Raw genomic sequence first — 16,222 nt, 5'->3', positions numbered from 1 at the left:
GCCTGAGCCCGGCGGCCGGCGGGGGGGCGCACGTGCGGCGGCAGCATGGCGGCGGCGGCGGCGGCGGGCGGCCGGAGGGCCAAGGCCCCGCGCGGGGCGGCGGCACGGCGGCGTCCGCGGTCGGCGGTAAGAGCCGGGCCCGGCCGGGTTCGGAGGGAGGCGAGGAAGGGCTGCCCTGGCGGGGTCGCCGCCGTGGCGCTTTCGCTGCGCCCGTCCCGTCTCGTCCCGTCTATCGCCTCATTTTGCTCCGCAGGCACCGGGCGCCGATGGGAGACGGCGGGCGACGGCCGGTCGGCCCGCCGACGAGGAAGTGTCTAGCGATTCTGAGACAGAGAGGTAAAGGCTGCGCTCGGGGAGTGCCGGTACCGTAGCGGGGTGCCGATACCGGGAGATGCCTGTATCGGAGCGGGGTGCCGATACCGGGAGATGCCTGTACCGGAGCGGGGTGCCGATACCGGGAGATGCCTGTACCGGAGCGGGGTGCCGATACCGGGAGATGCCTGTATCGGAGCAGGGTGGCGATACCGGGAGATGCCTGTATCGGAGCAGGGTGCCGATACCGGGAGATGCCTGTATCGGAGCGGGGTGCCGATACCGGGAGATGCCTGTATCGGAGCGAGGTGTCTGACCGGAGGGGGTGCCGGTACCTGCGGGATGCCGGTACCGATGTGTGGAAGGACCGATGCTCACGCACACGTGTCCCTGCAGCCCGTTGTTGGGGCGGCGGCGGCGAGAAGCAGCGGCGGCGGAGGAGGAGGTGGACGAGACGCCGCAGGAGAAGAAGCTGCGCTTGGCCAAGCAGTACCTGGAGGAGCTCCGCCAGCTCGGTGAGTCCCGCCCGGCGCCGGTGCCCCGGCGGGGCGGCCCCGGGCGCTGAGCCCGACCCTGATGCACTGTCCCGCCGCAGAGGAGGAGCGGGCGGAGGAGGAAGAGGAACTCGAGCCGGCGGATCTCATCGGCGACCGGCTGAAGGAGGACGTGGTGAGCGGGGGGGCGGGTGCGGCCCCTCGGTCCCGGTGACGGCAGCGGGCTGTCCCCTTCCCGCGGGACCGGGGCTGAGGCCACCTCTGCTGAGCCTCCCGCTTCTTCCCCAGTTGGAGCAGAAAGGCCGGCTGCAGCGCCAGGTCGCCAAAGATGTAAGTGCCCAGTGCTGGGGGTGCCGGACTGCAAGTGCCGGCTTTGGGGACGCTAAGGCATGGCCAGCACCCCGCGGCCCTTCACCCTGCTGCCGGCACCCTGGAGGAGGCAGGGTGCTGTGCTGGGGTACTCCCGTGCCTGGGAAAGGGTCCTGGGCAGCCCAGCTCACATCCTGCTGTTGCTGCAGGTACGGCCTCCAGATCCAGCCAGGATCCGTGTGCTGCGGGGACACCAGCTGCCTGTTACCTGCCTGGTCATCTCTCCTGATGACAAATTCATTTTTTCTGCTTCCAAGGACGGCTCTCTAATCAAATGCAAGTGTTTACCTGGGGCTCTGACTGGCTGTTCCCCAGCCCAAACCCTGCAGGGACTCAGGTGTCCACTGAGGTGGCTTGGCCCTTGGCTATTCTTGGATTGTGCATAATTCCAGGCTCTGTGGGAGGCTCATTGGCACTTTTGGGTGTGGTGGGAGGCTCCCAGAGGGTGACTGCAATGCCTTTCCTGCAGGGGAGGTGGACAGTGGGAAGAAGCTGTGCATGGTGCCAGGGGGGAAGAAAGGCACAGAGGAGCGGCACATGGGGCATGCATCCCATGTCCTTTGCATGGCCATTTCGTCGGATGGCAAGTACCTGGTATGAGGACAGGGGGTGGGGAGGTGGCCATGGGGAGTGTTCTCCTGGGGTCCTGGGGGTAGGGTCTCATGCCCAGATGTGCCTTACCAGGTTAAAGCAGCCCCTACCCCTTGCTGGGTCAAGAATGGGTGCCTAGGACACCCAAAACCCATGGAGTGGGAGTGGAGGCAGGGGTGGGCTATGGGTCTCCAAGGTGCAGGTCTCAGGCGTCCCCTGCTGTGTGCCAGGCTACGGGAGACAGGAACAAGCTGATCATGATCTGGGATGCAGCCACCTGCAAGCGCCTGCACATCTTCACAGGGCACCGTGACGCTGTCTCGGTGAGTTGGGGGCGCTGGGCACAATGCCTGTGGGGCCAGGCAGCTGTGTCCTCCTTGGCATCCCTCACTGCTGTGCCATGTCTGTCCATCTGTCCCCAGGGCCTGTCCTTCCGAAAGGGCACACACCAGCTGTACAGCGCTTCCCATGACCGCTGCGTCAAGGTGTGGGATGTGGCAGAGAACGCATACGTGGAGACCCTGTAAGACCTGGGGGAATCCCAATCACCCAAGGGGTGCGCCAGCAGCTGTGAGGAGGTGAGGGGGCAGAGGGTCATGCTTGCCACAGTTCTTTGTCATCTCCTTCTCCAGGTTCGGACACCAGGACGTCATCACAGGGCTGGACAGCCTGAGCCGGGAATGCTGTGTGACAGCGGGGGGACGGGATGGCACCGTGCGGCTCTGGAAGATCCCTGAGGAATCACAGCTTGTGTTTTCTGGGCACCAGTATGTCTGGGGTGCAAGAGGGGACTGTGGGCAGGCATGTCCAGCTGGGGCAGCAGTGTGTGGCAGGAGCACCCTGGGGATGCTGATGCCCCGGTGAGCCCTTGTCCCCTAAGCAGGATCCCAAAGCACACTTGTAACTCTGGCAGTTGCTTCCCTTCACAGGGGCTCCATTGACTGTATCCAGCTCATCAACGAGGAGCACATGGTGTCTGGTGCTGATGATGGGTGAGCACAGCGCCGGGGTGGTGCCTGGGGCAGGCAGGGTGCCCCCTCAGCCCCCTCATCCCTCACGTTCCCCGCAGGTCTTTAGCCCTGTGGGGGCTGACAAAGAAGAAGCCGCTGGCGCTGGCTCGGCAGGCGCACGGGGAGCAGGACGCCCAGGGCCTGCAGCAGCCATACTGGATCTCGGCAGTGGCTGCCCTGCGCAACAGTGACCTCCTGGCAACAGGTGTGTGGCACCTACTTCTGGCAGCTTGTGGGGGAAGTGTGTCCTGCTCCCATCCCTGGGCTGGGCTGTGTGACAGTCTCCTCTCTGTGCCCCAGGGTCCCACAGCGGCAGCTTGAAGCTCTGGAAGTGTGGTGAGGGATTTCGGAAGCTGGAGCACCTCTTAGACATCCCCTTGGTATGGATGGATGGGCAGGTTGGGAATTCTGGGGCTGGGCTGGAGGGTCTCTCAGCAAGGGCTCCCCTTCTTGAGCAGCAGGAGAAGCCTGTGGGAGTTCCTCACCCTGCTCTGTCCCTTCACTCTGCCCTGTCCCCTCCAGGTGGGTTTTGTCAACAGCCTCAAGTTCTCAGCAGCTGGTGACTTCCTGGTGGCTGGCATTGGGCAGGAACACCGGTACTGTCCCCCCTCCCTGGTGCTGCCTGGGGGTGCAGCTTCCCCCTCTTCTGGGTCTTGTTGGAGGGTGACCCCCCATCTCATCCACAGGCTCGGGCGGTGGTGGAGAATCAAAGAAGCCAAAAACAGCATCTGCATCATCCCCCTGAAGCAGAACACAACAGCTTCTAGCCCTGAATCACCTGGCAGCTCCTAGCCCCCTGTCCCTGGAGCCACTGGAGCAGGTCACTGTGCCCTGGAGCTGTGCCCCACATCCTTGGTGCAGCCACCACCCTGAGGTCGGTAGGATGAGAGTGGGGATTGTCACATGGCCCCTGATCCTGCTGGCCCCTGTGTCTTGAAGTGGCTTTGCCCTCTGCGAGGGTCTGTCCCCTTCTCTCAGGTTTGGCTGTACCTGAGCTCTGGAACAATCCATTTTGTAAAAAAAAACCAAACACCAAAACCACTTTATTTACATAAATTACAAAAAAAAAAAAAAAGAAATCACACTCTTGTTCACAGAAAAAGTCTACTCTTAAAAACTTGGTTGGGCTCAAATACCTTGGTCCTGTTACTTGCCCTGAGCCTCCAACAGCCCCCCCAGGCTCTGCAGGGGCTGGGGTCAGCGGGCATTTGTCCACCTCTGCTCCTGCCCTGTCTCCCACAAAGGGATGAGAAGCGCCACACACAGTGAGGGAAGCAATGAGGGGCTTGGGCCCAGCCCAGCCACGCTCGGTGGCTCTCCTGAGGCCGAAACCAGGAGGGAAATGTGAACCTGCAAAGCACTAGGGACAGGGTGACGTGGTCCAAGGCTTGGCACAGGAGATGATGGGAAAGTGGTGTGGGCGATGGGGTGAGGGCAGCTCCATGTGTGGCACCACAGCGAGGGAGCGGAAGGTGCAGCGTGGATTGGCGCAAGCAAAAAGCAGGAGGTGGAACGTGGCTCGGCGAGAGGGAGTCGAGTTGTGCGCCGGGGCTGGGGGTGACAGGCAGGGGATGTGCTCCGGGGCTGGCTGCAGGTGGTGGTGGGTCTGCACCAGGGCTCAGTGCAAGGGACAAGGAGAGGGTGTTTGTGCCGCAGCTCAGTGCGAGGTCCGTGCGATGTGCACTATGGCTCAGTGCGAGGGATGGGGGGCATTCACCGTGGCTCAGTGCAGGGGGTGTGGGTGCACAATGGCTCAGTGCAGGTGATGCAGAGGGACGTGTGCCATGGCTCAGTGCAGGGTGTGGAGGACAGGGTACATGTAACGTGGCTCAGTGCAAGGGAAGGGTGACACGTACCATGACCCAACATGTGGGATGTGTAGCTCGTGCTGGAGCAGGGACTGAGCCTCCCGGCTGCATCTGGCACCTCAGTGGGCCATGCTGCGGGCACTGCTCTCCCTGGGGAAGCGGTGGGGGTGCCACGTGGCAGCACCACAGCCTGGCCCCCCATCCTTCACAAGGATGACGTCGTGGAGTCCACCACCTCGCGGCCATTGCACACCGTGGGCACGTACGGCGAGGCTGAGCCTGGACAGGAAGGCAGCAGTCAGGGCTGGGTTGGGGTCTGGCAGCAGCACCCCCCAGCATCCCATGGCAGCAGTGCTCAGAGAGCTGGGGTGGAGAATGCCCAGGATGGCCGTGTCCCCATGGGTGCCCAGGATGGCCATATTCCCTGGGGCTGAAGTGGAGAGTGCCTGGGGTAGTGACAGGCACCTGGGGGCAGCTGAATCCCCTGGGCTGAGGTGGAGAGTGGCCCTGTCCCCTCAGAGCAATGACAGGCCCCCAGGAGCAGTGCCCCTCTGGCAGCTGTGCTGTCCTGGGAGATGAGGCATTGGGACAGAGGACAGTGAAGAGCCTGAGGGACAGGGAAGAGGACTGGGGACGCCACATCCTCCATACCCCCCATTTCCCACTGTGCCGTACCCCACACCCCACTCTTCTGCAGGAACCATGCCAGGTGTGCCCACACACACCCCCCACCAGGAAAGGGGTGCTGTCCCCCAGCCCATCTCCAGCCCCAGCATACTCACCATGGGACTGGCTGGAGCTGGCTGCTGCCACACTGAACCGAGCGGTGCCCACGCGGTGACTGGCCACGTTCTTCTGCGGCTGGAAGAGTATGATGTGCAGCTTGGGGGTGAAGAGGCAGCCGAGGACCACGGTGCCGCTGAGGCTCACCGAGATGCACATGGTCGTGGTCTGGACCTGGAGACAGGGGTGGGCATCAGGTGCTCCACCCATCAGCCCTCTGCCCCGAGCAGGGCAGGATGAAGCCCGTACTGTGGCACTGGCCAGCCCCACTGGGCACAGGCTGCACCCTGCAGGGACATCCCACCCCACACCACATCCCTCTGTCAGGGTCATCCCCCAAGAGACCCATGGGCAGAGCATGGACACTGCCCTGATGGGGACAAGTAGCCCCCGCAAAGCAGGTGCACCCTGAGCAGCAACCCCAGCCCTGCCAGTGTGCTGCTTTGTGGCACTGCCCGGGGCCAGAGCCTGCACTCCCCCATCCCGGTGCCCACTCCCTCTGGGGGTGCAGGTCCTCTCTGGAAGCCCCTGACTGCCCCTACCAGCTCCTCAAGACCCATCAAGAATGTGTTTGGTTGTCCGTGCCAGGGGGCTTGAGGTGCTGCAGGTGCTGCAGGGCACCCTGTGCTCCCCAGTTCCTGGCACTGCTCAGCAGCCCGGGAACCAGGCTGGCCCTGAGGCTGGCATTCCTGCCCTGGGGTGTGGTGTCTGGATGAGCCAGGGGCTGTCTCATGCTTTCGTGTCACCAGGCTGAAGGATGGCTGTCATTCCTCCATGGTCTGGCTATGGGGGATCTCTGCAGTTCTCAGGGCCATTTCCCATCCTCACCCTAGCAAGGGAGGGAGTGGGGCAGCTCCTCTCTCCAGGACTCATTGCCCCATCAGCCACAGCCCTTCAGGACCCTTCACTTGGTCCTGAATTACCCAGTGCAGAGGTGACCATCACCAGGTGTGTGGATGAAGACCCTTCCCCATGCCCACGCATCTCCTAATCATGGACCCTGCATGGCCCAAATCTCCAGGACCATTTAGATCAAGCCCTGTCAGAGCCCCCTCACAGCTCAGGCTCTTACACGGTAGTCGCTGGAGGTCACGTAGAAGATGGGCAGGAAGGCCAGCCAGATGATGCAGGTTGTGTACATGGTGAACCCAATGAACTTGGCCTCGTTGAAGTTTTCGGGACATTTCCGTGTCTTGAAGGCGTAGACCGTGCAGAGGACAATCAAGAGGACATTGTAGGTGAGAGAAATGAGCATGTTGGAGTCACGGTTGTTGCACTTGAGGGTGACAATGTACCTCTTGTCAGGCTCAGTCTCCTTGCCTGTGCCAGGGGTCTCCACCAGCAGCCAGATGATGACAATGATCAGCTGGCAAGAGATGAGGGCCATGCAGATGACCACCTGTGATGTTGGGCTTATGAACCGGGGGCGCTGGACCCCCTCCTTCACTCCACTGAAGATCCTGGCGATGCGATTCGTCTTGGTCAAGAGGGCTGAGTAGCAGACAGCGAAGGACGTGCCCAGCCCCAGGCGCCGGAGCGTGCACACCCCGGTGGAGGGCTTCGCGATGAAGATGAAGGTCATGCTGTAGCACATGAGGACCCCGGTCAGGAGAATGTAGCACAGCTCTCGTCCAGAGGCCTTCACGATGGGAGTGTCATTGTTCTTCACGAAGACTCCGATAACGAAGAGAGTGGAGATAAAACCCAGGCAAGAGATGGTGACGGGACCAATGGCCCAGACATCTTTCCAGCGGATGTACTCTTGGGGCAGCTCATAGCAGCCATTCAGGGTCTCGTTGGGCCAGTAACCAAGACCACAGTCCATGCAGGTGAACTCATCCAGCAGGTACTCGTAAGGCTGGCAGGGGATGCAGATCCAGCAGCAAATGTCCCCAGGCTGCATGCTCTTGATCTCATTCTTCTTGCAGGGGTCGCTGCACTGGGACACGGGAATGGAGGTCTCAGCCCAGGGGATGAGGCTGGTGTCGAGGATGAGCCCCTCTGCCCAGTAGCCCACTTTCTGGTACCGATACCGCCCGTCCACGTAGTGGTAGTTGAAGATGTTGTAGCGCCCGATCCCATCGCCGTAGCGGTCAAATCGAACGATGCTCTCGGTGTCCGCTGGCCTGAATGGAGCTGCAGGGAGGAGAAGGGCAGACAGTCACCGCCTCGGGGCAGGAGAACACTCACTCCAGGCCTGGAGGCAGGTCTCATCCAAGGGTCACATCCCACCATGGCCACAGGTAGATGTCCAACCTGTTTCCTGCCTTCACTCCCATCCTTGCTGCCTATGTACATGTTAGGAGCAGGAAAGCAAAGGTGGAGAACTCCATCCTCACCTGCCTGAGAGCCCATCAGCCCCACCCAGCTCTGCAGGGACAGAGGGGGATTGTGCAGCCTCCACGGCTCTCAGTGACACCTGGTAGCTGAGACACCCTCAGCCCAAGTGACATATGACATGCTTCTTCTTCACCCCAACCTACATGGGTCCCTGATCATGGGCCCCTCCAGTTTAATCCCTGAAATGTGAGTAAATCGTGATGCTTGCAAGGACCCATGTTCTCAAGGGTCCCTTGTGGGGCTGGTCCCACCCAGCTGTAGCAGGATGGAGTTGGAGACCAGCTTTTCCACACCTTTCCACCGGGTACAGAAGGCCTGGATTGCCTCCCAAGGATGATGGTGGGCTGTTGGCACCTCAGGACAACCACAGCCCTGGGCATGGGCAGGCTGGAGGAATTGGAGGGTCTTGGGTCAAATTTGGGCCTCCTTCTTTCCTATCCTCCACCCATCCCTTTCCAGTTTGTCAGCCAAACCTATCTCCATTTTGGACTCACCATCAAAATTAACATTGAGTATAAAGTCCTTGTAAAACCTCTTGCCATTGACAGGCTTCATGGCATCACAGAGCTTGGTGGAGTTGGGGCACAATGTCCGGTGCATGTTGTGAAGAGAGTGAGCCATGGCATAGACTGCATTGACCACGAACGTGATCTTGGACTCTGGCTCAAACTTGCCTGTCTTGAGGGAGTACCGGCTACAGTCCTGCGTGTGGAAGCTGCACCTAAACTTCTGCTCCCAAAACTCCCGAAACCAGGGATTTCGGCTGTTATTGTAGGGGTGCAGGTTACGGAAGTAGGAAGCAAACTCCTTAATGGGGTAGGCTGCCAGCTCGATGGTGATGGCTCCCTCTGCCACTGCTTCGCTCCCAGCCACCACGCTCTCCAGGGCTCCCCACCCATCACTGGCCACCCACATGAAGGACACATTGGCTCTCTGGGCAGCCGCCAGCAGCTCCCGGGCGTCTTCACTTCGGGTGAACAGCACGACCACTCTGGCATTGGGCTTCTGCAGCAGAGCCCGAACCACTCCGTCATAGGTCTTCTTGTTCATGGAGCGCCCCACCTTCTCCGAGGTGGCGATGCAGATGTTGCGCATGCGGGCTTCTTGCTCAAAGGCCTCGATCCCCGTCTCCCCATAGTCGCCCTCCGAGGCCACGGTGGAGACGTAGGTCCAGTTGAAGAAGCGAAGGATCTCTGCCATGGCTTTGGCTTGGTAGAAGTCTGGCGGGACAGTGCGGGCGAAGTAGTCGTAGCGGGACTTGTCACTGAGCTTGGCACTGGTGGAGGCATAGCTGATCTGTGGGATCTGGAAGAGCCGCAGCAGGTTGGCCACCTGCATGGAGGAGGAGAGGTCAGTGTCTGAAGAGGTGGCCAGCAAGGGACGTTCCTATGGGGGGACCCCCGCCCAACACCCAGTGTTGCACGATGCTCCCAAGCACAACCACTGGGCTGATGAGCAACCCATCCCAACCTGGAGCATCCTGATCTGTGGAGGGAATGGAGAAGAAGAGTGGATGGCACATTCACAGAGTGCCTCAGCCTTCAGACATGCTCATTTATCTTTTTTTTTTCGGTGGTATTTCAAGTGCTTCCCTCTGAATTTCAGGGCCAGGGAGCAGACAAAAGCAGAAAGTCTGCCATAGGTGACCTGTGGGAGATGCTTGATGGCAAGAAGAAAGTCAGGATGCCTGACAGCCCCACAGCACAGGGGGAAAGGATTCTGGGGGTTGGGAGCAGGGGCAGAGTTACCCCACCAGGCTGGGGGATGCTGCAGAGCTGGAGCAGGGGCAGAGTTACCCCACCAGGCTGGGGGATGCTGCAGAGCTGGGTCAGGGGACCGGTTCCTGCGCATCCCGCATTGGGAGCTCCAGAGGGACTGACACCTTCCAGCCCCTCAGCAGAATCCCTCGTTAGCTTCAAAGGGGAAAAAAGCCCCACTAATGAGGCTGTTAAAACCCAGGCTCTGGGGGCAGTAAGGGGGCCTCGGGTGTGCTGGCAGGGCTGCCAAGCCTGCCCACATCTCACTGCTCCCCAGGCAGCAGACGTGGCTTAATTAACATGGACAAATGATCTTGTCAACAAAGTCCCCTAATGGCAGAAGAAGGCCCCTGAGCACAGTGATACTGCTGCCTGTCCTCACCACGCATGGGAGCTGCCAGCCTGCCATGTCCCCCCAGTGACCCTTGTGGTCCCCAGCCTGCCCACATTCTGCCCCTGCTGACACCTGCCCGCCCGGGGTTGGGACATGAGGACACCCTGGTTCCCAGCAGGGGAAGGGACAAGTGCCCAGGCTAGGCTGGGATGCTGCCTCCTTCATGCAGTCCCAGCCTCTCCCACCCCATAGCTGGGGGATGCAGGGGCTCCAGGGACCAGGAAATGCAGTCTGACACATGCTGGGGACTTATTAAATTTCAGCAAGCATGTGGCCCACCGGCCACCCCCGAGACTCAGCTGGTCCTACTGGCTGCCTGCATCCTAGGGGATGCTCTTCTCCCTGCTGGAAGCAGCCTCTAGGTCCACAGAGCTGTGGTTTTGGGGACTGAGATGCACCCCATGCACGGTGACAGCCAGGTCTGAAGTTTGCGGTGCCTGTTCCTGTGGGATCACTGGGGACACAGGGACACTTGTCCTCTGAGCCCACCCTGCTCCAGCCAGGCAGCCCTGTGGCTGAGCCCCTCAGAGGTGCATGTCCCTTGCAGCACCTCACGGGCTGCAGTTTTGGGGGGGCAGGGGGGACAGTGCCCCCTCACACCGGTCAGCTCTGCTCTGCCTGTCACAGTCCAGACATGAGCTGGGCTGAGGAGCTGCACTTCCCGCCTTGACCCCAGGAGAGGAATCAACACCTGTCCCCAAGTGAGGCTTGGCTCCTACGGCTTATGGAGTGTTGGGGGACTCTCTCAGCCCCCAAGGGGACCCTGGGCACATCCCCTACAATCACAGAGAGATGGCTCGCTCAGGTGCCCGCCTGGCATTCCCTCCCCACTGGAGAAAGGGGCCGAGCATCACCGTGAGGAATGAGTGAGCTTTCCTGTGCCACGCTGGCAATGGTATCACTGCACGGTTGCCAAGGTTTTATCCCCTTCCCCCATTTCTGCCAAACCCCCAGCCCCACCTGAGCCCCTCTTGCCTGGGCGGTACCTGGATGGAAACATCACTGTAGGAGCCTCCGATGACGCCGGTGATGGCAGTGGGAACATCATCATGGACAGCGTAGGAGCCATCGGGGCAGATGTGCTCGGAACCGTCCACCCTGGTAAGGGAGGCACGGACGAAGTCAAGGGACTGCTCTAGGGCGTAGGTGTCCTTGGAACAGGTGTCGAGGATGTGAGCACCCAGCTTCACCCCCGGCAGGATGCTCCCGTCCTTGTTGATCTCGTCCAGGGCGAAGAGCATGGCCTCCAGGCGCTGGATGCCCCGGTGCTCGTTGATCTTGCCGCAGTCTTCACTCCCCACTCCTTTCTCGTGGACAGGGAAGAGGCCCCCAATCACCAGGTCCCCATCCATGCTGATCTCCTTCTTGCCAGCCATGCCGTGCCCAGCAGCCAGACAGGTGGCCAGGTGCATCAGCCCCAGCCAGGCGGCCAAGGGGACCGCCATGGGGTGTGCTGGTGCTGGCCGGGGGACCCACACCACCCCGTGTCACCCGCTGCCACCCGTCAAGGCGAGGGCAGGCAGTCCCCAGGCATTGGGTGGTGGGGGGTGGCACGGCGTGGTGTGGGTGGGAGGGAGGTCGTGCCACCCCGGCAGAGCCCTCGGCACCTGGAAAAGCAAAGGGAAAAGCTGCTGGGGCTGCGGGATGCAAGGCACGTCAGGGACAGGGGCAGTCAGTGTTGCACGGGAGAGCAAGGGCATGAGCCTGTCTGTGCCCCCCACCCAGGGTGCCCCTAGGAAGAAGTCCCCTGCAGAAAGGCAAGGTGAGCAGATGCAATAGCTCCCACAGTGACCCAGAGCCCCCAGGACACACACAAGTGACACAGACCCCAGGGGACAAGGAGGGGCACAGAGACTGCCCACAGCATTTGCAGGGATGCGCTGGCATAGGGGCGGGCACAGAGCTGGCCCCTCTGGCAGCACCGGGCAGAACAGCCTGCAGGGGGACGGCTTGACAGCCCTAAAATATCATGGAGGGGGAAAGAGCCAGGGATGTCGCCTGGCATAGGGAGGCCGGGCTGGGCAGATAGAGCCAAGGCCGGCTCCAAGCCGAGCCCCCGACCCACGCAGCAGCATCAGGGGTGCTGACAGATCCCAACCTCCAGCCAAGAGCACTGCCAAAAGCAGCCAGCCACGAGCCCACCGTGCCCACAGCACCCAGTGCCCACAACATTCAAACCCCCATCCCGTCGCCATGGAGCCCACCCACCCTGCTGCTGCCCCCAGGGCTGTCCTTGGCACTGGGGCTGGAGCAGGGACTCGCCACTGGCTTCACCCTCATACAGCAACACACAGGGCTCTGGCAGTCGCGGTGCTTCAGAGTCTGTTCTCTCACCACCGCCCCTTCCTTCCCTGTATACTAAATTCAGAGATTTCAGTAAAAGTAAGAGCCAGGTTTGCTGACTCCCTCTGCAGAAAGCAAGGAGGCGCGGGGGAATCAAAGGCTTTTGCAGCAGGCAGGCCTTGTTTTGGCAGAAGATGCAGTCCCCTCCGAGATTGGTTGTCTTTTCCCAAATCACGGGAGAGATTTGTTTCCCATTTGAAGCTGACTGCTGAAATCCCACAGGGCTGGCATTTCAGGGGCCATGGGAGAAGGAGACCCCTTAGCAGTCCAGAAGCCTCGGGCTGCTCTGGAACAGGAAACTGCAGATGCTGTGGCAGGACCGTGGCTCTTCCACAGCCCAGCAGTGCTCGTGGAGGCACAGAGGGTGGGAGGGGGATGCCAGAGAGTGCTGGCCCCCCTGCAGTTCCCTGCAGCCAGTACTGAGGCTACTGTCCCTGAGCAGGAGGAGAGGACACCTTGATGCCTCCATGCTGCTCCCAGACAGCTCCAGCTCATGATGACTGTGCTGGAGGAGCCCTCCAGCAAGCAGCTGGAGCTGGCAGTGATGCCCAGGGGGATGCGGGCAGCAGTGTGGCACAGAGCACGATGGGGTGGGGTGGGTAGGGTGACACATGCTGATCTCCTCCTCTTCCTCCATGCCCCTAAGTGCCTGTCCTCAGGTGCTGTCTGCTGCTGCTGAGTCCCCACCTGTCTCAGGGCATCTCTTACCTGACCCCACAGTGTGAAGGAATTTGGAGATGAGAGAAGGAAGGGTCCCTGCCTTATTTCAGGAATCAATGCTTCTAAGAGACCCGGGGTTTCCCCAAGCAGGAAAGAGGCCACAGGCACATGGATTATTGATGGAGCCCATCAGCAGCAGGCTGAGCCTGGCACGGGGGTCCGGTGGCACTGGGAACCCGAGTCCATGCGGTTCAGCTCTTTTAGGGCGGCTGACAGGACCCACAGATGAAAGGCACCTTCAGGCCAAGCTCCTCTGAAGGGCAAACCATCACCCACCCGGCCGCGAGCCGCGATGGACAGTGAGCAGGGCTGCCTCCATTCCCGCAGCTGCTCAGCTCGACTGGCGTAGTCGGGGGGATGACAGCCCGCGGAAGCCCCTGGAGAACATTTGGGGAAGTGGAACACCGGGTAGGGCAGAGCCAAGTCCAGCCCGACGGCCACGGTACGGCAGGAAGCTCCCGCCAGCTGCGGGCAGCCTCTCCTCCCGGGCGCATCGTGAGTGGGGTGGGTGAGAAGGGGTCGTGTCTCCTCCGTGCCCTGAGCACTTCCCACGCCCTGCCAGGAGCCCTGACCCCTCCGGCACCAGCACCCCGGGGGTGTGTGACACCTGGGGCGTGTGCGAGAGCGGCAGTGCTGCGGGGGCGCAGGGGCAGTGTCACCTCCCGCGGAGGTCCCAGAGGTCCCACCGCCACCGAGCTCTGCCAGGAGCCCCCACCTCTCCCCTGCACAAGGGCTGCCAGCCCCGGCGCCTCGCGGGGCCGAGGCGCCTCCCCGGGGCGCTCCCCCGCCGCCGCGGCCGCCCCACATCCCGTCCCGAACGCGTCCCGAGATCCGGCTGCCCCGGCACACCCAGAGCCCCCGTCAAAGCCCCGGCTCTCCCCGGCCCGGGCAGCCTGACGGGAGACCCGGGGGAACAGCAGGGGCGGGGGTCTGTCCCTGCCGGGCCGGGCGGTGACCCCGCTTCCCTGCCCCGGTGCCGGCGGGCAGCCCCGGCTGGGGGCTGCGGCGGCGGGTCCCGCTGAGTGCCCACTACGGGGCTCGGGGCTGCCGGGACACCGGGGGGACGAGGACCCCCCAAGCCGTTCTCCCGGAGCCCCGCGTCCTGAGCCGGGCAAGGGGGAGCGGCGGGAGCGGCCCCGGTGCCACCCTGACCGCCCGCATCCCCGGCGCCTCCGGTGCCCGTGCCGGTGCCGGTACCCGTGCGCGTACTCTGTTCTCGTCCCGCAGCTCCAGGAGCCCCGGCACGGGGCACTGGTCGCCGAGCCCCGCCGTGGCGCGGCCCCGACGGCTGCGGGGGATCGGCGGTCTCCGTGCCGCTCCACCGCCGGCGCCGGGGCTCTGGAGACAAGCGAAGCGCCGCCGGGGCACGGCGCGAACCGAGGTCACGGCGATGGGAGCGCCGGGGTGGGACCGCAGCCCTTACCTGGGCCCGGCGGACTGTGCCGGGAGCCGGTGCCGGTGCCGCGGCTGTCTCGGAGCTGCGGCTGCCACCGCCTCCCGCCGCCGCCTCTGACACTCCGCCAGCCCCAGCAGAGCGGAGCCGCTCCGCCCCCCGCCCGGCCCGGCCCCGGTCCCCGCCCCGGTCCAGCCCCGGTCCGGCACGGCCCGGTGGGCAGCGGCACCCCTGGGGCCGCCCCGACTGCCCCGCGCTCGCTCCGGCACCGGCTGAGCCGGGCAGGGCACCGCTGGGGCTGGGGCAAAGCCGGGGGCAGATGGCCAGGTGCAGGCAGGGAACGGGCAGGACATGGGCAGGAAAGGCAGGAACGGGCAGGACATGACAGAGAAGGCAGAAAACAGGCAAGACACAGCCAGATCCAGGGAAGGGATGGCCAGACTGAGCCCGAGCATCGGCAGGATGTAAGTAGGACGTGGCCAGGCAAGGCAGGACACAAGCAAGGCATGGTCAGATCCAGGCTGGGCAGGGGCAGGACGCAGCCAGAGCAGGCAGGGCCTGCTCTGCACCGTGGCAGAACTGGCAGGGCACAGCTCAGCACCTGCTCCCCTGGCCCCACAGCCCCCAGCTCATTCCCAGCCCAGTGAGAGGGGTCCCAGCCCCAGCTCAAGCTCCACAGCCACAAACTGGTGCCCCAGGCTTTGTTCCCCCCTTGCCTGGCCTGCTCCCCACTCCCCAGGTCCTTGGGAGGAGTCCAGGAGCCCAGCATTACCCCACTGCCTATCTGCATTCCACGCAGCCCCCGGCACTCACCAGCAGCCCAAGCACCAAGCTGGGGAAGGCTTTGGACCATCCAAAAACGGAGGCACTGGTAGGGTTACGTTCCAGATCTCCACCACTTGCCCAAACTCTTTCTAGAGCCATTCGGCTGCCCAGGATCCCACGGCACTGCATCCCCAGAGCTCCGTCACTCAGAGACAGGAACGGGACAGGGGATAACACAGGGGACAGGGGTGCTTCTGGGGCACTGCCCTGAGTAACCACCTCACCACCGTGTGCCTCAGTTTCCCCCCTGCCAGCTGCTGCACTTGCAGGCTGAGGGTTAAGGGCACTGCAGTGAGTCAGACTCACTCTGCTGGGCTCCCTTCCTCCCCGGCAATCCTGGATTGGGGAGGGATAACTCGGAACGTCCGTGGCAAGGTCCCTCCAGGAGTCCTGAGCAGCAGGACCCCAGATCCCCCCTGCCCATCTCCTTTCAAGATTGTTGGCACAGAGTGGGGCACTGGGGAGAGGAGGGTGCCTGGGCTGGGGGACCTCATCACCGCGGGCCGGGGTGGACACGGCTGAGGAGGACTGGAGATGTCTTGTGCCAAGGGATGCTGGCACAGCCGTGGTCCCGCTTCCCCCCAGCAGAGGGGTGCTGGCTCACACACACCTCGGCACTGGCTGCATCGTCCCGGCTGCTGCTCCAGCGCTGTGGACGGCAGGAGAATGATGGCAAAGCCCCCTGGTCCCCAGCTTCCGTGGGGTTAGGGGACAAGCACCGTCAGGATCCGCTGCCTGGCTCCAAGCCCCCGGGAGCCTCAGCCAAGCATAAATATTTCAGGGGGCTTGGCAGTTTTGTAATAACCAGCAACAAAGATAAACACCGGGAAGAGCAATATTTTTCCATGTGGGCTGGAGGAGTTTAATATTTTATCACTCAGAGCACAAAATATTTATGAACAATCTCATGTCAATCACTGGCTGAGGACTAATCATGACCTTTCCAAGCCAGGGAGGACACATTTCCACCACGAAAAGACACTCAGATCTCTCCTGCCCCTGGAACCCCCACCCCAAGTCCCAGTTTTGAGCTGCCACATTTGACCACCAGGAAACAACCCCTGGGCTCCTGGAGGTACCAAG

General features: G+C 62.5%; 2 protein-coding genes across 2 annotated transcripts; one reads left to right on the top strand and one right to left on the bottom strand.

Annotated features, from left to right (window-relative positions):
* The first annotated feature begins 45 nt into the window (after positions 1–45).
* RRP9 (ribosomal RNA processing 9, U3 small nucleolar RNA binding protein) lies at positions 46–3,851 on the top strand. The gene is made up of 15 exons (XM_032121115.1): positions 46–126; positions 254–336; positions 709–827; positions 908–981; positions 1,095–1,136; positions 1,325–1,451; positions 1,645–1,769; positions 1,997–2,089; positions 2,189–2,289; positions 2,399–2,533; positions 2,696–2,758; positions 2,836–2,981; positions 3,077–3,156; positions 3,299–3,372; positions 3,463–3,851. Exons 1-15 carry the CDS (start codon positions 46–48, stop codon positions 3,566–3,568), a joined length of 1,449 nt encoding a protein of 482 aa, XP_031977006.1. The 3' UTR covers positions 3,569–3,851.
* Positions 3,803–14,452, bottom strand: GRM2 (glutamate metabotropic receptor 2). Its single transcript, XM_032120608.1, has 6 exons — positions 14,345–14,452; positions 10,845–11,465; positions 8,202–9,039; positions 6,440–7,503; positions 5,367–5,541; positions 3,803–4,863 (listed from the first exon to the last, which is right to left on the bottom strand). The coding sequence occupies exons 2-6, from the start codon at positions 11,301–11,303 to the stop codon at positions 4,790–4,792; spliced, it is 2,610 nt and encodes an 869-aa protein (XP_031976499.1). The 5' UTR covers positions 11,304–11,465; positions 14,345–14,452; the 3' UTR covers positions 3,803–4,789.
* Positions 14,453–16,222: the final 1,770 nt, after the last annotated feature.

This window comes from Corvus moneduloides, chromosome 11 (assembly GCF_009650955.1).
Source record: "Corvus moneduloides isolate bCorMon1 chromosome 11, bCorMon1.pri, whole genome shotgun sequence".
In the NCBI taxonomy this organism is placed as follows: domain Eukaryota; kingdom Metazoa; phylum Chordata; class Aves; order Passeriformes; family Corvidae; genus Corvus; species Corvus moneduloides.
Note: the sequence above shows the minus strand (reverse complement) of the source record. Positions and strands in the feature narration are given on the sequence as shown.